A 25,867-nucleotide genomic window follows, 5' to 3' on the forward strand; every position below is an offset into this window, starting at 1 on the left:
TTCTATTTCAAACCGACCTGCCTAATTTTTGTTCAGCCAGTTCACACACATGTGAAATACACCTTTCTCGCTCAGGGACTCAAAGTTCCAGGTTCTGAATCATGTTTGCTTAAGATAGTTATGATGGTAGTGATCCCAGCGCTGCCAATAAATAGTTATTGCTTTGAGATGAATTTGATAAAATCAATCTGAGATTTAAATATTGTGGCCTGGGAAGAATGAAAGTTAATTGTTTATGTAGTAAATGTTTTATTAGCTCATTCCATAAGTCTTTTTAGTAGTTACTGGTGCTGGGATGGTACCAAAGCATCTTATAAGTTAGGCACAGAGCTGACTCATCAGCCAGGTGTGGCCCACAGGCCAAATGTCATGGCTCCTTCTATTATTGTGTTTTCAAAAGAGCCTTGAAACTCGTTGGCCCAGCTGGTGGGCCTGCAGCTGCCCCTGGACTGGCTGCTGGCCTTAGGACACACCCACTCACTTCCCTCACTTAGCTACCTGCCTGGCCCTGCGGGTATTTGAGTTTCTGACTCTGGTAGAAGATAGAAACCAACATTAAATAGGATCCCTATTATCAAGGAGTTTTAATCGAATCGAGGTCATGAAAACTAACACTTATGAAAGTTTTTTATTCTTCCCTAATTATTTATTTACTCACAGCTAGGCTACTTGGCATCTTATTTCAGCACTCCTGGTCCTGATGAACGGGGACAGTACACCTGATCCTCTAGGCTAGTGGACACAGACAGGGAATCAGTCCCCTGGGGTTTGCCCTAGACATGCCACTTTGGGCAAGTCACTTGTCTTGCTGAGACTTTATTGTTCTTTCAGGGTTTTCACCTCCTCTGGACAATCGGCCATCAGAGTCATATCACCTAGAAGCTGAAGTCAGATAACATTTCCTTTAAAAGTATCAAGGTATAAGAAGTGTTTTTCGGAAAGATTGGTAAATTTGCAACACAGTGTAAAACTTCTATGTGATAAGACTATGAAAATTAAAAGAGAAGTGATGACAGGAACAAGGTATGTGCAGTACTTTACCTAAATTATCAGTGTCTGTCACCTATAGCGAACGACGATAAATCTATGGGAAAAAAGAAAGCCAACAGAACTGGATAAATGACATGAAGCTCATGGTTCATGAGAGTTAACCAAATCAGCCAATACGTGAAAGAAGGGTATGAAGAGGGAAAATCGGGGACTTTATCTGTGATGTGTTAGTTCTTGAGCACTAAATCAGGCATCATAAGTGTTAACACCTGCCAACTTTGGTATGCTCCTAGGTACTTTTCTCCATTTAAAACAAAAAAGTATATTACCATAGAATTGAAATGCATGGAAAACCCTCAAGCCCCTTCTTGTCATTGTTATTTTTGGATTTATAAAATCCCAGCAGAAGTGGTGTTCATTGCTCGCCCTCCCACCTTGGAATCTTTCTCTTGTTGCTGCTAAAGCTGAAGGGCCTTTTCTGAGATTACGGTTATGAATTGAAAGGCCATTATCAGTGAGAAGGCCAGAAACTGCCCGGTCTTCAGCAGAGGGAACTACGTGATAGATAGAGCCATAAAACTGCTCTGCACTCGATTTAGCCAAATTGACTGAGAGCGTGTTTCTTCAGCCTCTCACAGTAGTTCAGAATGGGCTATGATCAAATCTTTCATCGTGTTGTTCAGTAATTTTGTTACCTGGAGATAAGAGAAAGCCAAAGATGGGATCTTTTGGGTTGTGTAACACAAGCAGAGTATCTAGGAGCGGTTAGTCTGACTTAACTTCTATGTTCTTTTCCGGAAACTTGCATCACTGTACTGCAGTGAACTTCACATCCATTTTATGATCAAATGGCACATTCTGTGGAATAACTTGACTCAGGATCACAAAACTCAGAATATCAGAAGCAAAAGTATCTGTTTACAAATGCACACAGTATAATAGAATTTGCAGACTAGAAGGAAACTGATCAGTGATTTTGTCCAGAACGTAAAGGTGACTTACCCAGAGCCATACACAACTGCTCCCCTCTCACTTTGCTTAAAGCTTGCTTTCCTTTGATTTCTCCTCTTGCTGAGATTGGTAACATCATCAAAGGCTTATCTACTAGGAGGTTTCCACAGTATGTTTGCCCATATCCCCACAACTCTTACTCAGTTCCTGTCCTGTGTTTTTCCACTTCAGTATTGCTGTTGCATCCTGACCAGTCTCACATTCCAGGCATAGTCTTCCAGGGCAGAGTGGAAGGGTGGGTTCTTAATTGGAGAGGGTGATAAATTGTGCAATTCCCATCTTTACTAGAATGGAGGTGTCAGTCACCAATCCCTGTCGAGTCCCCACTTTGGGAGTTTCTTAAGAGAAAAAAATGAAAACATTCTTAGTTGGTTCCATTTTATTTCCTATAATTTCAGAAAGCATTCGGCACAGAGCCAGAGACTTATTTTGGAAAGTCTTATATACTTTTAAACCTATGATGTGTATTGTGAAAAGAAGCCACTCTTATCATTGTAAGAAAGGTGACAGAAAGTAGGAGATGTAGCCAGCCACCCCCCTCGGGAATTATAAACGAAGAAACTGTATCATGAAAACCACTTCAAAAATATTAATAGTTTAAAGACCTGGGTGCTAGCCATGTCTTGCCAGCTAGTCCTATGATCTTTGTAAGTCACAGCAGGTCTCTGGGCTAGGAAGGGTTTGGTGGCAAAGACTACATTGGCTCCTGTTCTGCTGTGCCAGTATTCTGTCCAACAGGTACAGATTTAAAACAGCCTGCTGCTCAGGTCCAAGGGAGCCAGTCTCTGCATCGCCTGTTTTGGTTTCTTTTTGCCAGCAATGCTGCTCCTACTCCTAAGTTCCCTGGGTGGTAGCATATCCAGGTTTAACACATTTCAATCTTCATTAGAAACAACGAGAGAGGGCCAGCCGAGTGGCTCAGTTGCTTAAGAGCTTGCTCAAGAAACAATGAGAGAAAACTTTCTGCCTTGGGATTGATTCTAACCTTGAGGTTATATTTGCTGTTTTAGTTCAAACAGTTCCTAATAAGTATGTTTCAATAGCTATAAACAAATATGAATTCACATACAAATGTCTAGCCCATTTCCACTTCAGATTGGAGCATTAAATTACACTCATTTATCTTATTTCCTCCTGAAAAAAGCATCACCGTCTACTTTCTTGAGTGAACAGCTCTCTGAGGAGCCAGTCCCCATCAGGAGACTCTAGGGTGTTCCCTTTTCAAGGGGTGTTTTTGTGGGGTGCCCAGGGTGACGCGGGCACTCTCCAGGCAGCATTGTCTGTCTCAGCTCCCTCAGCCTTCCAGTAGGAGGTCTGTGAAAGCAGACAGCTAGGAAAGCAAGTGCTGTGCAACTCACATTTGAGAGTGTCCTAGCTCCCCGGGACTGAAACCCATTACCGACCCCTCGCTGGCCTCCATCACTATTTTCCCACGGCCACTGTAGAGTCCACAAGGAGGGAACACACAGCAGGAATGCTAATTAGTGGGCGCACGTGTGCTTTTCTTCTTAATTATATTCGTTTATTATTTGGGGAGAGGGAACCAGGTGCATTGCGGTTCTCAAAGAAGGCAGGACCTATCTGCCTACGGAGTTTTAGGTATTTGGGGGGCATTTTGGTTGTCACAGTGGTTGGTAGTGTTGTTGGCAATGAAGAGACAGGACAGGGATGTTTGACATCCTGCAGTGCGTAGGATAGCTCAGATAATGAAAATTACCCAACATTTATAGTCATCTGAACCTAGAACCTAGCTCCACTTCACAGGTAAACACACAGTTTTATTCAGTGATCTTTAGTACACTGAAGGTTCTAGGAACACGGTGCTATGAACCATGATTTTTGTTTTCTGTGTTTGTATGCTTTGAAATCCAGGCACTTGCTGACTCTGGAGGGATACCCAGGGCTAACCATTCCTCTTTGAGGTATTTGGCAGCGGTGCGGCTTCAGACCTGTGGCTGCGAGTCAGAGTTGTCCTTAGTCAGGGGAGAGACCTGTTTTACTCTAACCTTACGTCACTTAGCCAAGGTGGGAACAGAGAGGGCAGGAGGCAGGTGGTCCTGGTTTCTCTCGACCTTGGGCAGGAGACCAGCTTTGCAATATACAGCTTCTCCTGTCCCCTCTGCTCAGGACATGCCCCTGTAGCCCCTGGGGTGGGGGGTGGGAGGGCCTCTGTATGGCTACCCATTTCCCACCAGTTTTATACATTTTTACACATTCTTATCATGCAGGCTGAAGGCCTACATGGTACACATGGCTCCCAGGCCCAGGAGTGGCTTCTCCCAACAGAGAGGCAGCAGACACGTGTGCTCCCTGCATCCCAACCCCACTGTTCCTAAGGATGCGTGTCCAGGAGTGGGGCCAGCCCCAAAGCAGTTGTGCTGGGACCCACAGGAGGGAGGCATACTCATGGGGACCTCCAGACTTCAGGTTGTGCCTTGTCAGCCTCATCCCAAAGAGTTCTGCTCTTGGCAGTATGACTTGCTGAGGAAACTGGCTGTGGCAGCCAGTTGTGAGGAGGCAGCTCCACCATCTCCCGAACCCCTGGCTTCCATAATGATTCCTCCTGCTGCTGGTGTCCCTCTGGACCTACTGACCAGGAGGTGTGGGGGGGGTGCCATCATTTGCCTCCATGGCCTTTTATGAGGACAGTGCAGGCCCCAGCTGCTGTCTCCAGGATGGCCCCATGGCCAGCATTTCATCTTTGTCTCCGCCTGTGAGTTCTGTTAGAGCTGAGACCCAGGAACCATTCTGACTGTGCTTTGCTTGTTTTCATCTTTTGCTGTCTGGAGACTGGACAGCTGCCTCCCCAGGATGACCAGGAAGATTAGATGATCACTGAGTGACAGCGGGGAGAATGAACTCCGCTTCCTTTGTCTGTGTGTGAGGTGTCTACTTTTGTTGTGATCACCTATCACCTGTCTGTGAGGTGGCTTGCTATTTCTCACCTCCTGCATAGGTACTGGGATAGTTGCTGACCATCCCTCCAGGCCTGTGGCTTCCTATTCTGGAAGCTTCCCTCACTGACCCTTCTGGTCTCCTACTGTAGGCCACAGGGAACCTAGGGGTGAGGGAAACGCAGTGACCAGAGTACATTACTGAGGACAGTGAGCTTGTATTTTGTTAACATCTATTAGAAATCTATGAACTTTGAAGCCTAGAAATGTTTCACAGGCTATTTTATTATGTTAACAAAATGAACATTAACTCTGGCAGATATTCACTGTAATTTTGCCGTGAGCTGGGCTCACTGCTCCCTGGGTGGCCGAGGTGGCTTCAGGGAGCCCTCTCCCTTAGAGCTGTGTCCTGAGTCTCAGTCCTTTCTTCTAAAGGTGTCCAGGCCCAGCTTTGCTTTTTGGGACTGTCCCTTTCTGCCTCATTCCTTGTCCTTCCCTTTACTCTGGCGTGGGCCCTGGATGGCCCATGCCAGCCCCGTGGTAGGAGCCACATTCAGACAACAGAGGCAGGCCACATGGAGACCCCCCTCCAGTAGTTCCCTTTGCTCTCGCCTCTGGTTTCTGCCACCATCAGCACAGCCTGTGGTCCAAGGAGTTGCTGGTGGCCTTTGGCTGGTCACCTTCCTAGTTCCAAGGCACAGACCTCTGTAGGGTTTGGTGACGAAGGGTTGACCTCAGCCTCCAATGCAGTTATCTTCCCCAAATGGAGCCTTCGCTTTGATTTTGGAGATTCACGCCGGATTTCAGGCAGCCTGTCTCCAGACTGTAGCCAGCCAGCTGAATCACGATTGCTGAAGCTGCTCTGTGTATGTTGTTATCCAATTTGTCAGTATTTTCACTAAACACTGTGCCGTAATTCCTGACTCAGTCCTGCAGTTGCCTTCATTAGATATATATTCAATATTTAGAAAATATGCCTACAAGGCAGTTGAAGGTATATAATTTCAGCTGTTAAAAGCCTACGTGTATACCAACATGTTCTTGTTTGTGAATTGCTTAAGTTTGCCTAGTTTCTGGCTAATTCATCTCTGGAAAGAGAATCTGTTGTGGGAAGTAAACATAGAAATCACATGGTTTTCGCATCGACCTCCTGGGTGACAGTTTTTATATTGCCTTATGAAGAATTGAGCGCTTGGATACTTGGTTGTTTGAGCATCTCTTTTTCTAATTGATGTTAATCCGCTGTCCTAAATGCAATGTTTTCTGCTGATCCCTGTGCTAATTTCTTTGGATTGCCGGCGTTCTGATATCTTGATCCACATTTTACTATTGAGAAGCTACTGAACTTGCATTGCAATTTTAATAGCTGGGGACACACCAGGGTATAGTTCTGTCATAATGAATGGGGTGTTACTGGGCGGGGGGCGGTGGGTATGTGGAGAGGAGTTAGGTGCAGGTTAGCAAGTGGTGGGGGGAGGTGTAGGAATTGGATAAGGCCCCAACAGTCTATCCACCCCACTCCCCTGTCCTTGGAACCTGGTCTCCGTCCTGTGCCTTTTGCTTCTTCATAAACAGCACCAGCATTCATGCCCCCTAGTGCCAGCATACTGCTGCTGACCACCCCATGGGACTGCTGAGCCTCTGACCTCCATGTCCCCTTCTGAAGCTCTTGGGGCCACAGGGCTTCAGTGATACACTACGCGTCATGAGGGCCCTTAGCCTCGGCTCACGGAAGAATAGTAATATTTTCATCATGATTCATGAGTCCATGCCCTTTTCTTTTTGGGAGGGGAGCCAACAGGGTTGGGCCGCAGTGGCCTGCATCCTTGTTGATGGGGCTGGAGTTGGGCACTGTGGCCTCCTTGCTGGGCTTTCCTCTGTGGCTGGGGCCCAGCTGGATACTCTCTGACCTGGGGCAGGGGAGCTGGCCTCAAATTCTAATACCTCACTGTATGGTTCTTCCGAGAGGCCTCCCCACACTTGTGAACCTCATCTCCCCTCTTAGAATCTCTTGTTTTACCACCTGGTCACTCACTTTGGCCCATCTTCCCCCCCAACCCCTACTTTTTAAAGTCAGCTTAGATTTCAGTTGTTGATTCTTGTTGACAGGCCCTGGTTCCCTGACTTCCGACTTGTGAACATGCCCCCTGCACAGGTTCAGCTGTCTCCTGAGCTAGTCTCCTCCTAGGCAGGGATACCACCCTGTTCCTCTCCTCATTCTCCCCACCTGTGACCCACCCGAGACCCAGAGCCAGCACGCAATGAATCCCACCCTTGTCACTGGTGTCCTAGGTGAGCCGAGCCTCTGTAGAACAAGCAGAATAGGTGGTGGAAGGTGATTTACCTACAGAATTTAACAAACAGCTGCCTTCTCTGTGGTGAGGCTTTTGAGCCCTCCCAATAACCTGTGACAAAGGCGGTGATGTCTATTTCTGCAAATGCAGTGATAAAGCCCATTGTAAGGGCTCAGAGCCACAATGGGAAACCCAGGATGGGAAATTCGATCCGTTTGATCACTTTGTGATTTTCACATTAAAGTTGCACTAAAGATGGCCGCTTCTTCATATGCTTCCTCATCTAGAAACTTAGTTTTGTCAAAAAACATAGAGTGAGTTGGGTGACATGGGTGTTTTTGTTCCTGTTGCATTTCACAAGAACTGGGGGGTCAGTTTTCAGTGCTTCTTACTCATCCAAGTGGCTCCTGAGCTCTATGGTTTCTTGAGTCCTAAGTTTCCCTTCCTCTAATCTCTGTACACCCCCAGGCCATGAACTCTTCTATGAAGCTCTGAGTCACTTTCTACTGCCATGAACTAGGCAAGTCCAGAATCAGCTAAAGGCCATTTGTGGTTAGAATTTATATTTTTATTTTGGCTCTGCACCCAGGAAATTACAGTTTAGATCAACTGGCATTTAATGTTTCCCAGATGGTCACTGTTTCCAAATGAAGTAGACCATCAACTAGTGCTTTTGTGATTCAAATGATTGTGTGTTCAAAATATGTTTATTGCCGAAAAATGCCACTGAGAGCCTTGCAAATATCCCAGATTTGTCTGGGAAGCAAAAACCAGTTGTTACCACTGACTATGGTGAGAGTGATTAGAGTGCAGTGAGGGTTTTGTCCTGTGTGCCAACAGATGCCAGGGCTCAGGTCCGGTGAGGACAGAGTGGGAGGCCTCGAAGCCTTGAGGTCCAGACCTGTTCACTGGCCACTGGACAGGCTGGTGATTCATGGAAGAGAACTTTGATCTTATCAACAAATAGGTTTTCCTTTGTATTATATTATTATACCTGAGTGGGGCTTACAACAGTGAGAGTGAAAAACACCTTGGTGCAGATACACATGTGGGCTGTGGGCTGGGAGGACAAAAGGAGCCAGCGTCACCATTGTCTTCATCACGGGAATGCTAGAGCTGCTTGTGAAAAGGGAGCCAGAAAAATACCTATTTTTGGAAACACCTAAGCCCAATATTGTCTTCTTACCCATCGAACAAGAAATGTTATCTTTTAAAGCTATAAACAGACACCAGAACAAGGAATTGCTTTGTCATTGGATCTCTGTAAATTTGAAAAATGGCTGTTGGGAGGAACCACCTCTATAAAAATTGATCTAGTAATTCGAGGCTAGATTACATGCTTCTGTTCCGGTCCCAGTCCCACAATGTCATTCAGCTAATAGGTTTGGTCTGTTTCAGCTGAAATTCAAAACTTCCATTAGGTGACTAACACTGGCTAAAATTGATTTTTAGCATATTAAAAAAAAATCTCTTTTGTCCTTGTGTGCTTTTGAACTTTAATACTCAGGCAACCATACCCCAAATCCTGATAAGGTTGATGGCAAAATTGGTGAAGCCATGACTGCTGAGACTTGGTTCCTTTTGATAATTCAGCCATTTTCTGAGTGAATTCTGAATTCAGAAGCATCTTGTCCTCCCTGGAGAGGCAGAGAGAGGGGAGAGACACCTGTGAAATCCCTCTCGTCTCTTGACTATTTGGCTTTGCAGTGCAGGGGAGAACACGGCCATTGCATCTAAAACAAATGATAGACACTGTGGGGCCCCTAGAAGTGAGTTACTTCCCCTGGCTTATACCCGCAGTGTGAGGGTATAATTAATTCGCCTTTGCTCTCTGCTGTATTTATCCCATGGTACCTTGGGTGTAAAAATTTCAAGTTTCTCCCCTGTTGGTCATACTCCTTTGCAAAAGCATTGAACTCAGTTTTATCCATTAGGAAATGCTCTATATTAAAAACCGAACCTTAAAAATGTTACATGTTTTCCCTATAACGGAGAGAATCCTGCATTCTGGTAAAAGCCATGCCTCTCTGTGGTGAGAGAGGCAGGAAGGTAGAAGCAGTTTCAGTGAAGGGAGGTGCCGCTGCCCCAACCCAGGGTGAGGTGGGGGGCTGTGCGGCCTCAGAAATAAATGATGCGAAATGCATGGATTGCACGGATGTGCAGAGAGAGCGCTATGGGGCCGCGTTCCTGAGATAGAATTTATATATCATAAAATCCTCCTGTTTGAAGAGTCCAATTCAGTGGTTCTTAGTACATCTACCAACTTATAAGACCATTACTATGATCTAATTTTAAAAGATTTTCATCACCCCCAAAAGAAACGCAGTACCCATTAGTAGTCCCTCCCCTACCCAGCCCCTGGCAAACGGAAATCCACCTCTTGTGTCTGTGGATGTACCTGTTCTGGATGTTTCTCATGATGGAATCACACAATGTCTGGCCCTTTGTGTCTGGCTCTCCACTTGGCCAGGCTTGGTTAGCATTTCTCTGATGGCTGTTGGTGTGGAACATCTTTTCATGTGCTATTGGCCGTTTGTAGAACTTGGGTGAATGTCTATTTAAATTTTCATTATTTGTATTTTTATTATTGAGTTGTGACCGTCTCATATATCCTGGTAACAAATCCCTTATTAGAAATATGATTTTAGAGTATTTTGTAGGGGCCCAGCTCCACCATGGAACCTCAGGGACCTTTCACATATCCTTGGGGACCACATAGGCAAAGGCTTAACCGCCAGCTTACCTGTGTCTTGGCAGAACATCTGCTATTCCCCAGGAACATGGAGGTGAGGGCCTGTGGGGCCATCTCCCAACCAACCCCCTACTCCCCAGGGAGGGTGTCAGGCACAGTTTCTCATCACTTCTGGGGTTCTAATGAGGTACGGGGCTCCCTCCCACTCCCCCAGTCCCTAGATTGGAGCCCTATGAGCTACTGGGAAACTGTGATGCTTCGGAGATTTAGCTCCCTGCAGACCTTCTGGGTGACTTGAGATCCTAGAGAAGGCCCTGATACAGGTCGACAGCATTTGGGTTAATGAATCTGTCTTCTACATTTTAATCTGCATTCACTCCACGGTGGGAGTAAGTTTATCTTTCACATCTGCAGAGCCCTCCAGGTGGCAGCTGCTGATGTTAGATATATTTGCACAGAGAAGTCAACGTCTGTAGGTGACGCGTGTTGGGGATAGAGGGCTGTGCCCCCCTTAGGGGCATGTGGAGGTTCTAAACACCTCCTCCTTACCCGTGCCTCCCTGAGGAAGCACTGCATGGTGACTTTACTGCCCTGGGGAGATAGAGAGATTTCACAGACGGGGTAAAGTGGGGACTGAAAGATGAAGAGAAAGGCATCAGGGCCAGTGCTTGGGTGAAGGGGGCCAAGATGTTGATTCAGCTCATTTGCCCCAGTCTGCTCCTGGCCGGTCCAGCCTTCCAGATCACTCCGTTTCTTTCCTGATTTCACTCCTTTCTCTCCATCCCTGAAGAGAGATGCCCAGGAAAGCAGACGTGCCCTCTTCTTCCCTGTAGCTCTTACAGTGTTTCCCTCATCTCTCTGAACGCCCGTGAATGTGAAGATGTGCCGGCTTAGCGCATTTCCGGGACTTTTTCCTCTCAAGTCCAGTCTCTGTGCCCTGACAGTGATCTTTTCTTACCTGTCCACGTGTCAAAGCGAACAGGATAGAAATAGTCTGTTGAGGTTTCCTCCTGGTTTAGGACACTACTGCTGAGAGAAATGGGTGGGCAGGTGTATTTATTTTGACAGTTTATAGATTTAAAATTAAATAGCTGAAACAAGTCTGCATGTATAATTTGGACATGTTATCTGCTTTTTGTTTGGCTCAGCAGCAGGACGCAAAAACCCTTGAAATACTTAGTAAGATTTGTAACGAGTGTTAATAACATCTCTTGGGAAGCTATAACTAATATTCCTCACTGCAAGTTCAACAGCAGGCGCACAGGGAAAAGCAGACCCTCCAAGGCAGTGTGTGTGGACATTGCTTCCTTCTGCTCTCTGAAGAGAGCCTGGGACCCCATCCCGACTGCTGGAGAGGTCAGAGTCTATCCATGATGTGCTGCGGGTCCCAGGCTTCCAGGCAATGCCACTACAAGAAACGGAACACAACGATCCTAATGTTATTCATTTTTAACAGAACTTTTATGAAAGCTAATTTCACTCCAGTCTAGCTCTTGGATTTACCTTTACTTTTAAAAACCGCTGACACCTGCCCGACCAGACCCAACAGTGGAGCTCTCACCCATACCTCTTGTCTCCACCAGACCCGAAAGGTCAGGATTAGTCACTGACCACCTATGTTTTATCCTCATTTCTCATGTGGGACCAGCCAGCCAGTCAAATACAGTAGTTAGTCCCCCCTTATCCAAGGGGTTTATGTTCCAAGAACCCCCCCCCCCAGTGGATGCCTGAAACCACGGGTGGTACTGAACCCTGCACATGCTGTTTTTTCCTACACATACGTACCTTTTCACTTAAAGGAAGCATTTACGGCTTCTCTTAATCAAATTGCCGGTATTATTACTCTTGCCCTTTGGGGCCATTATTAAGTAAAGTGAGAGTTACTTGAATACAAGCACTGTGATACCACGACAGTCAATCTGATAACCACGATGGCTATTAAGTGACTAATGGATGGGTGGTATGCACAGTGTGGAGACATACGCTGGACAAAGGGATGATTTATGTGAAAGTACAGAACAGAGTCTAGACCCTTCCTTTTATCCACCAGGAAGGATTAAGCACTTAATTACAGCAAATTCTTTAGAGCCCTCAGCTTTGCCCGTCCTCTCAGAATTACTGCTTTGCTCCTGTTATGACTTTATTATTAGTTGCAGGTAGGGTCACATGGCGGCCTAGACTAGCATCGTCCCTGAATTTTTTTTAAATAGCTGATTGACACTGAACCCTGTTTAAGCCATTTTGCTAGTTGACTGTTGATGACATTTTCCTGCTATGACTCAGACCTCCTTGATGGTGGCTCTTGGTTTGGTATTACTCTCTGTCAAGAGGAAGGTTATACCAAAGTCTATTTAAAGGGAGAAAATCAGTCAAGTGACTTGGAGGGTGAGCAGCTCCGAGTCCCAGTCTCAGGGGTTTGGGAGAGCAGGCATTAATATTTAACTGAACACTTCAGCACACACTGGAGCATTACGCCATAGATCTCCTGAGCCTGTGTCCTTGAGCAGAGGGGGACATGGGGAATATTAGAGAGCATTCCCTCAGAGTTGATGCTTCCCTTGGGCTCCGAATGTTTCCTCAGCCACCAACACGTGCACCCTACCTGTCAGGAAGACTGTTTTTCTGGCAGCATTGGATCAACCCCAAATGTCAAAAATATCTTTAGAAAAAAGGATGCAGGGAAGTAGCCATGAAGGCTATGCGGATAGCTGTGTCAGCATGATTTATAGTGACATTTTTTCCTACCGCTCCTGTTTTATGGAGTTGCAGCGATCCCCCCTTGTTCTGGAAAGGTGTCTGCCGTGGGCATCCCATGAGGTGCCTTGTTTCCTGAGCACACACTAGTTAGGAGAGGGGAGATAGAAGGGTCACGTCCTCCTCCTTGTCCCTCAGTGTGGTGTGAGCCACATCATTCTGCTCTTCACGTGGCTTTCCAGATACCTTGTTCTTGTGCACTACCTTCACCCCAGCCCTGCCCAGCTCCAGACATGGAATTCTTCCAGGAGAATCCCCGGCCAAGAAGGCAGGATGACACGATGGAGCCCGTGTCACAGACCTTTTGCCTGTAAGGCTCACTGTAGTCCATTTTTCTGTCCCCCAATCCTTTAGTATTCCATCTTTTGCATGTATTATGGAAATGAAACAGATGGGCTTATTTAGCATCCTACTCCCCAATACATACACCTTTAGGAAAATGTATGTTTCTATGGGCAGGTGAGCAGGTGGTGAAGTAGATGGAGAGCTCACCCAGAAGCTTGAGAAGACCTTTGATCAATGTGCTTATGCCCCTAGTTAACAGTGCTGAGCTTTGTTTGGCAAGACAAAGGTTCTACAAGCTGTCATTCTAGAAAATGAGATGGTCCAGCTGAGTAGCTTCCAGAGTCCCTGGAAACTCTATTCTTCCATCTAGTTCTACTAGGCAAGAAATGTTAAGAGGACCCCATCAAAGTCTACTGTTTTCAGAGTTAGACTAAAAAGCCACTGATTTAGCCAATAACACATCCTCATTTTTCATCGAAGTAATTTATCATTTGCTTATAGATTCATAGATAAGAAAAGGAACTATTCACTATGGACAAGAGGCCTTTTGTATCAAATTATATCTGGTCATGTCCCCTGATGGATATTTCACTTGCTAAAAGATTTTAGGAAGAGCTTTATGTCTAAGTTTCTAGAATTTACACAGAAGACTAAAAACATGAAGCAGTTCAGACACCTAAGAAAGACTTCTCCCTCTAAGAAAAAAAAAAAAAAGTGCTGAAATAACTGAACCACAAGCAAGCTGAAAATGAGAGGAATTATCTAATGATTGTCATGTAAGTGAGTTATATGATCTTTTGGTGTAAACATTACCCATTATGTTTCTGGAATGAGAAATAATTATTTGGCATGCATGCAAACTACATATGCCTTTCATTTAAGCAAAAATACTTACAATATTTTTATTGAGGTATAACTCACATGTTATAATGTTTACCCTCTTGAAGTGTATGATTCATTGGTCTCAATTGGAATATATTCACAGGGTTGTGCAACCATCACCACCCTCCAAACCAGAACATGTTTATCAACCCAAAAAGAAACCATTAGCAGCCACTTGCCCAGTCCTTGGCAATCACTGTCTCCATGGATTCACCTAAACTAGACATTTCATAAGGATGGAATCATACAACATACGGCCTTTTGTGTCTCGTTTCTTTCACTTATGTACGTTTGCAAGGTTCATCCATGTTGATGTGTCCGTTTTATGGTTGAATAATACTCCACGGTATGGATAGGCCACACCTTACCTATCCATTCTTCACTTGATAGACATTTGGGTTGTTGCCCTCTTTTTGCTATTATGAATAATACAGATGGTGCCAAAAAAAATGTATACAAATTTTAAGAAAGAAAAAAAGCTGTATTAAAATCGTAATTCTCAATATATACAGATAACAAAAGATGACAAGTCATGTTTGACTTCTGCAATAATAAGAGGTGCCCAAATGGTTACCATCAGCATAATTTTAATACAGTTTTTTCCTTAAAATGTGTATACATTTTTTTTATATCCTCTGTACTGCTATGAACAGTCATTTATATGTAGAAACATGTTTTCATTTTGGGGGGTATATTCCTAGGATTAGAATTACTGGGTCATATGCTTAACTTTTCGAAGAACTGCCAGATTGTTTTCCAAACCAACTGAACAATTTTATATTCCAGCGATATATGAGGGTTCCGGTTTCTCCACATCCTCCTCAACATGTGTTATTGTCCATCTTTTTTATTATATTTTATTATAGCCATCCTAGTGGGTATGAAGTGTGTCTCCTTGTGGTTTTAATTTGCATTTCACTACCGACTAATGATGTTCAGCATCTACGTGCTCTGTTTATCTGAATTTTCATGTTAGTAATCTGGACTGACTGGACATTAGATCCTTCAGTAATTTTAACCATTTCAGCGTTGAGTGCTTCATCAAGATCAGGAGAGGAAGGAGGGTTTGTTGTGTTAATATAAACTATTAACAAATGTACCGTCTACTTGTGTTCTGGATTTACTACACCATTTCTGTGTAAAAGAATCCCTTTACTCAATGAGTAGGATTTTAAGAATTCATTAGTAACATGTAATTTGCCAAAGTAAACTATACCATCTACCTATATATCTTTCCAATTGGCCATGAATATACTGCATGTATTAGCAAAATGATCATATTTGTTTGTAGTGTTTTCTACACTACAGAACAAAAGTGGAAGTTTTTATTTCTAGCTCATCAGGACAAAATTACTGAATCCTCTTACGTTTGTGTACATATGTTAATTTGTGTCATTACTGCAAGGTGACAACATTATTGGCAATCCTTATCTATTCATGGACACATCAGGGATTATAAGAGCTGAGCCCCCAAGCACACATATGGGGTCCGCTTTTCATCCTTGGTCTCACTCACTGCTTGAAGAGGCTTCTTTATTTGTGGTTCTTCTGCCAGACTCACATTCTTCCTAGAACATGGTGCTCACCTGGACCACCACTCTCTCTGCCAGTTTCACTGATGGTACAGTTTTTCCCAGTTAGCCATTGTTATTGTTTTTGGGTGTTTTTGTTGTTGTTTTTTGTTTTGGTTGGGTTTTTTTGTTGTTGTTTTTTTTTGGTGTTTCCCCTGCCCCTTGTTTCTGTAGGTGACCTAAAAATAATAGGAAGAAAGACTCCTTGAGCTCTTGTCTTCCCTCCTCTGAAAGTGTTCTGTCTGGTGGGTTGGGAGCTCGCCAGGCAGTAGCAGCTTCAGCATTTTTGTGTTCCTCATGAGCCAAGGATGGTTTGGTCATTCCCAGTGGGAACCCCTCCACCACCCACTCTGGGAACAGCTCAGGGTGTGTTGATGGGTAAATATGAATCTTAGAGGCAATTGAGTGTTCGGCCCCATTCCCACAGCTTAGACTTGTACTTTAAATTAGAACTTAATGCCAGCCTTCCAGGGGGCATGCCAGGTTGCCTTGTTGATGAAGTCTGGACAACTGCATTAGTGAGGCTTCAGGAAGTCTTCTAGCTGAGAAAAACCATTTAGAGGATGGTTTCAGCCTTGTGCTGCTGGTGAACATCTCTGGCCATCTGAGATTGGAAGTCATATAGGGCTTGTTGGGCAGTATCACTTATACTATCTAAGACAAATACCTAGAAAGAGAGGCTGGTATCTCCAACTCCCTGCCCTTGGGAGATTTCATGATGACCCACATCTTCATTCTTAGAGCTATGTGTGGCATAACTCCCATTTTGTTTGCACCATAGTTTGAGAGCAGTTAGTGTGATTGATATTTGGTTCAAGACTAGCTAGACTAAGGAATTGCATAATAGGGGCATATAAGTTTGTTTTCATTGCTAAATGTACAGAGAACTAGAATCTCAGAGCTGGAAGAATCACAAGTTTATCAAGACTAAATTCCTTCACGTTACTGCTGATGAAATTCAACACAGAAATGTTGAGTCAGTTGTCCATAGTCACAGAGCCAGTCAGCAACCACAGGACACACACACGACTGTGTAGGCGTAATTATAACCTTGGTGGTTATACCAGGCATCCTCCAGGAGTGTCCTGTTTGTTGTATCTTCTATACCTTTTGAATATTTAGCTTTAGCCTTTTTATTTATTTTATTTATTTTTTCTGCATATCTTTTTTTTTTTTTTGTATTTTTAAGTGTCAGGTGTACAAAACAATGTAATATTGGGTTGTTGGAAAAGCCATGATGCACTTTTCTATGTTTTTCTTTGGCAAAAATGCATCATGACTTTTCCGACAGCCCAGTACAATAGTTAGAATTCAACATTCGAGCAGAGAACAACACACAGTGCTCACCTTGGTCTTAATCAAAACCCAAAGATATTTCCTGCCTGACCATTCCCTGTGAAGGATCATCTGGTAACTTGATGCCCTCAGAAAGTGTAATTCCTCTCTCACTCCTTGGGCTCTGTTATGCTAACTAAGCAGCGAGCAAAGTCAGGTGGAAATGTAGTTTCCTTGACATTTCAGTTCGTTGAGTGGTAACCTGTTGATAGAAGCAAGGAGCCCTCTGGGTTATTGCTTCTATTTTTATCCTCAGGGAACAATATGAAGGCAGCTTCTTACACAGAGTTTAGCTTTTATTCAGTGAGTATATGGTTCATTCCCAAATGAATTTTTTGTTGTGATGACTTGGGCAAGTCCTATTGCGTGTTGGTGTTCAGTACATTTTCTGATCTTGTCCCACAGGCAGGAAGAGTGTTCTGACTTGTATTAATTAAAATGGCACTGCACTGTTGAGTTGTATTTCAGGTTTTAAGTACTTCTATTAAAAACAATAGGCATCTATTAGACTGTATCAAGAATATGAATTGGACTTAATAAAATTCATTCTGACTTTGCCTCCCTACAGACAGGGGTCCTTTCTGTCTCTGGCTGGAAGTGTCCAGGAAGTCCCAGCTCCCATGAGTGGGCACACGGCATGGCCCGTAGGAAGATTTGAGCTCCCAGAGCCTGAACTGGGGCTAAAAGCCAACTGCTGTCTTTGAAGTTTAGGAGAAACATCTTCTATTTTTGTATTAAAATTTTATTTTTATGCCTCTTCTGGTTCATTTATTACATATTCTTTTTTAAATGTAACTTCCTGGGTCCACAGGAACGAGAGGTACATGTTTGGCTATGCTCTGAGAAATAAAGGGAAGTCAGGGGCTTTCTCTATTGTCTTAATTTTCATATCCAGAGATTTATTTATGAAGCTCTTACACAGGTTTTTTTAAGTCAACTCCCCCACTGGTGGCCTCACCCAAAATGGGAAGGCAGCAGGGAAGGGCCATGGGGAAGTGAGAAGGCCGAGGAGGGATGGCTCAAACTTGCTGGTGACCCGAGCCTGGCCTTCAGCGTCACTCTGTTACCACAGAGCAGCAGGCTGCTTGGAGGAGACTGTTGTGCCAAGTTCGTGCCAAGAAAGAAGCATTGGATCATATAGAGTGATGTAGGCAGCGGCCGTGCCTGTTCTGTCCCAGGGATCTCGTGCCATTTCCTGTGTCCTGCTGAGCATCTCTGAAACATGGGTGGAGTTACAAAGACTGATTTGCTGTTATCCTTTAGTTTACATGGACTGTCCCACAAAGCTGGACCCTAACAAAATGATACATAGGTGGAACTTACTAAGGAAATGTGCAAAAATGCAGCTACTATCGATAATGTGCTGAGCTGTGGTCTGGGATGGGGACACACATGAAAAGTCTTCTTATTCCCCAAGAAGGTGATAGATGAGCCTAGGAGATGATAGTACAAGCAACAAAGGGGGAAAAAAAGGCAATGTAAGACTTATAATAACTTAAAACAATAGAAATGCTGGATTGCTTGTTACCCTATTTGGCTTCAACAAAAGAGGGTTCCCTGAGGCCACAAAGGTGTAGACAAAGTGATGATGGCAGAAGGAACCTGCCAGGCTGGGAGCATTGCCATATGTTTTGTTTTGTTGTCTCAGTTCATTCTCAACAGCTGAGTGAAGTGCTATCACTGCCCTCATGGATGATGAAGTTAAAGTTCAGAAACGCCATCTTGTCTGAGGCACGTGACTGTCTCACTGACAACTAAACCAGATCTTTGACTCTGATACCCACTCTTCCTGTTCCATCACATTGACTTTCTCTTCAAATAAAAAGGTTTCCATCTCCTTTTCAGCACTGTTTATTATACCCCGGACAAGCTGATGTCTTCAGTGTTCCTTTAGAAAACTTGAGATGTGGTGCCCAGGACCCCATGCTGGGCTACTAGTCTGAGGAGGACTTCGGATCACATGGAGGGCTGCTAGTCTGAGGGAGGGCCAGGACCCTGTGCTGGGGCTGCTACATGAGGCTGCATTATAGTCTCTCATTAGTAGCTACAATGTCTTGACACTTCAGTGCTGATAGCATACGGTCTGGTTGAGTGTTTTTAAAAGATTCTTCTAGTCAGAAGATACTTAATGCCTCATGTGTACAGTATGCTGAGTAATACAAAGATGTCTCCTCTCTTTCTAGGAAAGCCTTATTGATAAAGATATCTGAAATGGTTTAATAGTGTTTCTATTCTGAACTCAAGGTTTTACTTTCTTCTTTCATTAAAGACCTTTCCACAAATTTGTAACCATCATGGTCTTCTCTTTTTTGGAAGTCTTAGGATTTTGCTATTGCATACTATTTTTTATATGAAGCCACCCTGTGTTGTTTCCACTGACAATCAGCTTTTCAAGGCTACCCCTCAGCTGTCCCTGGGGGTGCATACAGCCTGCACAGACTGTTTCCTTGAAGAATTGGGCAGGGATCAGAAGAACTGAACCCATGAAGGTTGAGTCAGATCAGGGCAACTCTGACCTTGGAAGGTGGGGCCCAGCTCTTCCCCATGACTCGGCTCTAAGTCGGCCAGCATAGGTTTCTGTTAATATGGACAAGTGTGAAAGCCGACACTTCAGGGAAGAACTCTCACACCCAGAGTCTGAGGCACTTGTATTAACACCACTCTGTTGTCCACAGTGTGCTGGAGAAGAGAATTGGGTAGACAGTCGGACCATCTACGTGGGACACAAGGAGCCCCCCCCAGGTGCTGAGGCCTACATTCCACAGAGGTACCCAGACAACAGAATAGTCTCCTCCAAGGTAACCCTTTGTCTAAGTGTTTATTAATTTCCTAACAGAACTCCTTTGGGGGAGCGCTGGAACTTTCTGACAGCAGTTAGCCACTCTGCTCCCAGAGCTGCTGTTATGGCTGTGATTACAATGTACATGGGGCTTGTGCAATCATTGTCCCCCTGGTTGTTCCCAAAACACTGTGCGGACTTGCCAAGATGTCACAGTATATTTTCTTCACTTCTCTTTTAATTATATCATGGATATAGTGTCAAATGTGAAGTCTAGGACATTCAAATCCTACTTATTTATTTTCTGTTTGGCCATGCACCAGTCATGAACCACCCCAGGCTAGAGTGTCCTCATCTGTAAAATAAAGACGATGCTAGATATCACCAGTGAGAGGGTGTCTGTAAATGAAAACACCAAATACATGTCAGAGTCAATAGATGAAATAAATGAAAAGAGGAAGAAATGTAATTAGAATGTTGTCATTTCAACAAAGTGCCTTGCTTTCAGGAGAGTGGGAATGTCTCAGAGTGTGACTATTTTATAAATTTAAAGAGTGACCTGGTAAACTGGTCTTGAGAATAGGGTGGAGAATTTAATAGCTGGCTTTGACAAAAAGGTAGATGATGGCTTTCCAGGTTATGGAGAACTTTCCCTTTAGGTGCTTGCATGTGTGTATCCATGAAAGCATGCACACATTCCTGGGGCCACCAGATGTGTAGATCTGTGATAGACCTACTTAATTCACACGTGAGTGTCTGGGATGTATAGATTGGTGTGGTAGACCTGCCTCATTCTTCTGTGAGCTATCAAAGAGTGCCTCATGTTTGTTCAAAATACTTCAGAACAGAAAAGCTTTCCTTTTCAAGGAAGTTTTTTTAAACAGAATTATTTTATTTTAAAAACTGCAATGTAAAATAATCATAATCATAATCATAATAATACCTGCTTTAATCTCCATAAACACAATGTGGGTATTGCTCATAAATAAAATCTCAACCAAATAAACATAGTTTGTGGTTACCCAGATATGATAAATGAGAAGAGAAATAAAATGAGGAGAAACTCCTTATCCAAAAACAGGTCTGTCCAATAATGACATTTATAGATTTGATATAGTCTTAAGTAGAGCTCACTAAAGATGATTTCTATGCTAACATGCACTCTGTCAACCTGCTAGTGTGGCCAAAAAGGAAAAAAATCTTCAAAGCATTTCTTTAAAAAAAATTTGTTTAAGACTATATTCCTTATGGTGTACTTTACATCCCTGTGACTATTTTTATGACTAGCAGTTTGTACTTCTTAATCCCTTCACTTTTTAAACCATCCCTCCAATCTCCCTTCCATCTAGAACCTATCAATTTGTTCTCTGTATCTATGAGTTTGTTTCTGTCAAAAATATTTCTTAAAAATCTAGTCCTGTGCAGTACAAATGCATCAAGAAATGGGAAGTGCACTGAAAAACATTAACATGCTGTGCCATGTGTGAACTTGTCAGGACGGGAGTCCTGGGTACAGGTGATGGGGTATGAAACCTCCCCACACACTGCCCAGTGTCTGGACTGGGCAGGACGCCTGTCAAAGGCACCTCAGCCACTGATACAAATTCCTGTGGAGCGGGTTTCTACCTCTGGGAACAAAGCCTGGCCTTGAAATTCCCAGTCCCAGTTTCTTCCAGTAGATATGGCAAGTTCTATAGAAGCCTTCATGGAGGAAACTTCTGAACCACAAAGCACCTGGTTGATTGCAACTGTCAAAGGGCCTTCTTGATGTACGTATTTGGTAGAATTTAGCTGGAAGCTGAAGGATGAATTATTTATTCTTAAAGCCCCTGTCAATGTTTGGGGGAGATAAATAAAAGCAGTGATTTCTAGATCCCTTTTCTGACCTCTGTGTTATCTGATTCAAGTTTTAGAGCCAATTTATTATTTCCCTATTTTTCTTTCAAATATTCCCATGGCCAATAGCCAACACTGATTTTGAGATGCCTTGTCTTACTTCCTCAGTCCACAACTCACCACCTTTTCTCTTCCTTTGTCTGGAGTATCTTTTTTTGTCTCCCTGCGGGGGGCACCTTCCTGTCCCCAGCTACCCTACATGAGCTGGAGCCCTAGAGCCTCCTTGGTTTTTCACAAAGGCAACCCTGGGCTGGGGAGGTTGTAAGGATAGGTTTTGATACAGACTTGCAGGGCCTTTTCAAAACAGTTTCTTCTCAGGAAAACGCCTTCATACCAGGAGGTTCTTCTAAAGGAACTGAGAGGATTAGTCAATATCCTTTCAGGTGGCAGGTCAGGCTGAGTCCCCATAAAACAGGGGTCGAATGTCGGGTAAAGCGCTCATCCATTTTCATCTCAGCTCAGAGTGGAGAGGGTACCGTGCTTTCGAATTCATGTGTGTGTAGATGATGACCTTTATTCCTCAAAGAGGCGGGATTAGTGGCTTAATATCAGTTCCAAGTAGATGATGGTGTGTAATTTCAAAGAAAAAATATGTACAACCTCACCTCTATTGCTTATCAAATTCAGTTCAGAAGGGGCTCCCTAGAAAGATAAGGGTTTAGAATGTAAGGTGGTAGCTGGATGGACAGTGGCATTGATTTAGATCAACTGCAGTGGAAATCTAGAGCCTGTTATTGTTTTCATTTAAAAAACAGCTCAGGATATATGAAAAATACAGTTTAATTTGTGAAGCATATGTTTACAAGCAGAATGGAGAATATGATTGTGATAATGTAGCTATGTTTCCTTGGGAAGAAAAATTTTATTTCTACCTAAAAGGAAAAGACTGCTAGCTAAGACTTAGAAGCCTATGCTCAGTACGTCTGATTTTATTAAATGAAAGGGTTGTGGAAGCATTTATCATGTGCATGTTTATATTAGGAGATGAAAAGACCAATATAATTATGTTAAACTTCTGACCTGTGCCATAGAAGCACAGTTATTGGTGATCAGTGATTTATTCGAATTTCATTTCCTTTTTGGGGGAGACACACTAGGCAGGTGTCTGGTAGAAGGAAAACCAAGAAGTTACTCCCCAGCAGGACCCTTCCTTTCCTTCTGACCACAGGCGGAACTCCCCACCCAGGGCCTGCTTTGAGCTCACCATGCTGGCAGATCCTGGACTCAAGAAAACAATGGATCACTGTTTCATCAATTTCACAAAATTATATTTTTGGGCAAAATTCATGTGGTTCCCAGCTGTGTCCTAGGATGCTACAAAATTAAATAGTAATCTCAAGCTGTATTGTCATTCCATATCTGCAAGAAAGCTGAATTACCTTTGATTACCTACCAAGTAGATATGGGCAGTGCTCTTAATGATTTTCAAGTCTGTCATGTCATTTAAGCTCTAAAACAACCCTGTGAGGCCACTATTACTTATTAAATGCAGCCTATTCCTGAAGACACTCAGAACAAAGTGGCTGAGCCGATCCTTAGCCACATGTCTGACCCTGAGCCCAGCGCTTCCTCTCCAGTGCCAGCACAACCACGCTTACCCACCCATCGTCATGATGCTCACTCATTTTCTAAAATCATTTATCCAGAACATGGGCATAATTTTCTATTTTTTACATCCCCTTCTCCTAATCATAAATGAGAGAAGCTTCAGCTCCATGTGAGTTGATGACCTCCCCCAGGAGGTCATGACCAGCCTCCAGCACGTTTTCAGGGTGGTTTCCAGGTGCTCCCATTTTACTTCCTGGCAGCTGGCAAAGCACGGTGCCCAGGGCTGTTTTCATTGAGTTTTTCTTTCACCGCATGACTAAAGGTAGACCAAGTGAGGCTGCTTTCTTCCTCGTCAGGAGCCATACCCCCAATGAGTAACCTAGAACCAGAGGTGATTTATACACGGGAAAGAAGAGAGTGGGCAAAACTGAGTTCAGATGCTCATGAGGTATTCTTACTTCAGGGCTAACAACACAGAGAACAAATGCAAAGACTGGGTATGAAGTTTTTTGTGATCTGAAAGAAATGCCAGGAATAGTAATTGTCTTGTATAATTCAACATTCCTCAAAATGTCTGTCCCAGTAAAAGGAGATTCTCTGGTTGAGTCAGACTGCTCAGTTTCCTTATAGCAAGGAAAAAAAACTCTTTAAAAAAAACAACGCCTGTAGCTCAATACCAGTGATTTCCAGTATTAAGTATTGTTCCACTGATTGTATCACAACAGAAGGTAGGACTTGATAGGTGAATATAGGTCAGAGTATTACATTATGCTTTGTAATACACAGAGTGTTACATTATATTGTGACCCACATGTCTAAGCAAATAGTTAGATCATTACCATTTAACAAAGATGCAAAATGTACAATTGGCCCACCATCATTAGTTTTCCAGCTCTTATATGTGTAATAAAATGTTCACCTTATTTTATCCGTATGTTACTGATATATCAGTACAGTCATGAATGTTTAATTATCTCATTGGGTTTTCAATTTTCTTATCATACATCATGAGGAATTTATAACACTCTTTTTGACCACATTAATAATCAGTGGAGGAACTTATTGTAGTAATTTATTCTGTGGAAATTACAAAGCTTAATGTTGAAGCTACAGCATGGGCCTTCCACGAAGAAAGTACAACCAAGGGAAAATGCTAAACATGTATGTTTTGAGTTAGCAATCATAGGCTATGTTTAATGAAAGATATTTTAATAATAAAACTATTATTAAGCTACTTTGCATTACCTTGAATTATCTAAAATTAGGTAACTCACATATGCTACTTTTGGCATACACATTTTCTGTTAAAAGTTTGTTTTTGTGGTCAACAAATTGATAAAATGTCTACAAACACTTTAAATTTTGAATTATGTGCTTTGTTTTCAAAACTAAACATTTTGTACTTTGAAATCAAGAATGATATTTACAAAAAGTAAAATGTGATCAACATGACACTTTTTTTGTTTGTTTTCTTTTATACAGTACACATTTTGGAACTTCATACCCAAGAATTTATTTGAACAATTCAGAAGAATAGCCAACTTTTATTTTCTTATCATATTTCTGGTACAGGTAAGGCTGGTCATCTTTTTTGTATCGCCTCAACTATAAATCTAAATAAGTGACATTTTATTCTCAGGTGATTAACTAAGGTTTGCTACTAAGAAGGAGCAAGGACTTGATGCCCCTTATCTACAGTTCCTTCATTTATTTTCTTCAAGGACAAGTGTGTGGGTTCAGAGAGAACTATAAGCTAAAACATATACGTGAACTTTCTGCTTTTGAGTTGGTTCTGGCCACCTTCTAGCTCTGGAGGGGCGATCAAGAGCTTCCTAATCTTTGGGAGAAATTCACCAGCCAAACTAAGCATTATTACATTTATTCTCTTTCTAAGTATGTATAGATGCTCCAGAGAAAGCATAAAGAGAGAGGGAGGGAGGGAGGGAGAGAGAGAAGAGGAGAGGAGAGGGGAGGAGAGGAGAAAAACCACAGTGATGGATGAATTAGAAAACAATACGTCAGGTGTTATTTTAAGAACAGCAATCTAATTTTTCTCAATCATACAAAATATATTTGAAGGACTTTTAAAATATCCCAACATTAAATTTTCCAAATAATGTAATTAAAGTGTGGCTCCAGAAGCAGAGTAGTCAATTAAAATAAATGTACACGGGTATCAGACTGTGTCTTTGCCCTGTCAGTGTGACTTCCTTAAACATGTCTCAATTAAAGAGAGCTGTCCTCAGTTTCACGGTAAAATAGGATGATTTACATCTTATCTAATTTATCTCTAGTGGTGGGATAAAGTGGGGCAACAGTAAAGCGATTTAAGATAAGGAAAAGCAAATGTTGGGTGGTGGTATAACAGGGCCAACCAGTCTGTCTAAAGTCACTAATACGTGTTATTGAAAATGGCTCTATAATTCTCTTTTAATTGCAGTTGATTATTGATACACCCACCAGTCCAGTAACAAGTGGACTTCCACTGTTCTTTGTCATTACTGTCACAGCTATCAAACAGGTAAGAATTTTACAGACAAAGGAAGAAGGTCGTTATCTTTGTTATATGATGTCGCCCCTTAGCCAAAGCAATCTGGTTTGTTTTAGCTAGTTCCCAGAAAATTTACCTAAGTTCTTGAAATTCATTTTTATAACTATTTTAGATTGATACTTAAGTTAAAATAATAGAGATTAATGTAGTTATTAATTTGGTGCCCTGTGAGTTTGAGGAAGAAACTATGGTTTTCACGCTGAATCAACCAGAGATGGCGTCTGATTTTGAAGAGTTGCTTACCCTGTCTATGTCCTCAGCCATCTGAACTGGAAGGATCTGCTACCTACAGAGGGTACAGATGTGTGACCACATCTGGAGATGTAGCCAGCTCTTCAGGCACCTGGTTTTCTCTTTCCTATGCTGGGAAACATTATAGAGAAGA

General features: G+C 43.0%; 1 protein-coding gene across 3 annotated transcripts in view; it reads left to right on the forward strand.

The window, feature by feature from the left end:
- The window catches only part of ATP11A (ATPase phospholipid transporting 11A), a 146,193-nt gene that overhangs the window by 60,880 nt on the left and 59,446 nt on the right, over positions 1–25,867 (forward strand). For all 3 annotated transcript variants that reach the window (XM_019644806.1, XM_019644808.1, XM_019644807.1), the window contains exons 2-4: positions 19,384–19,506; positions 24,414–24,503; positions 25,372–25,452. In XM_019644806.1, coding sequence (XP_019500351.1) covers positions 19,384–19,506; positions 24,414–24,503; positions 25,372–25,452 — 294 coding nt within the window. The remainder of the gene's footprint in view (positions 1–19,383; positions 19,507–24,413; positions 24,504–25,371; positions 25,453–25,867) is intronic.

The sequence above is a fragment of the Hipposideros armiger genome, unplaced genomic scaffold (assembly GCF_001890085.2).
Source record: "Hipposideros armiger isolate ML-2016 unplaced genomic scaffold, ASM189008v1 scaffold_91, whole genome shotgun sequence".
Lineage (NCBI taxonomy): Eukaryota > Metazoa > Chordata > Mammalia > Chiroptera > Hipposideridae > Hipposideros > Hipposideros armiger.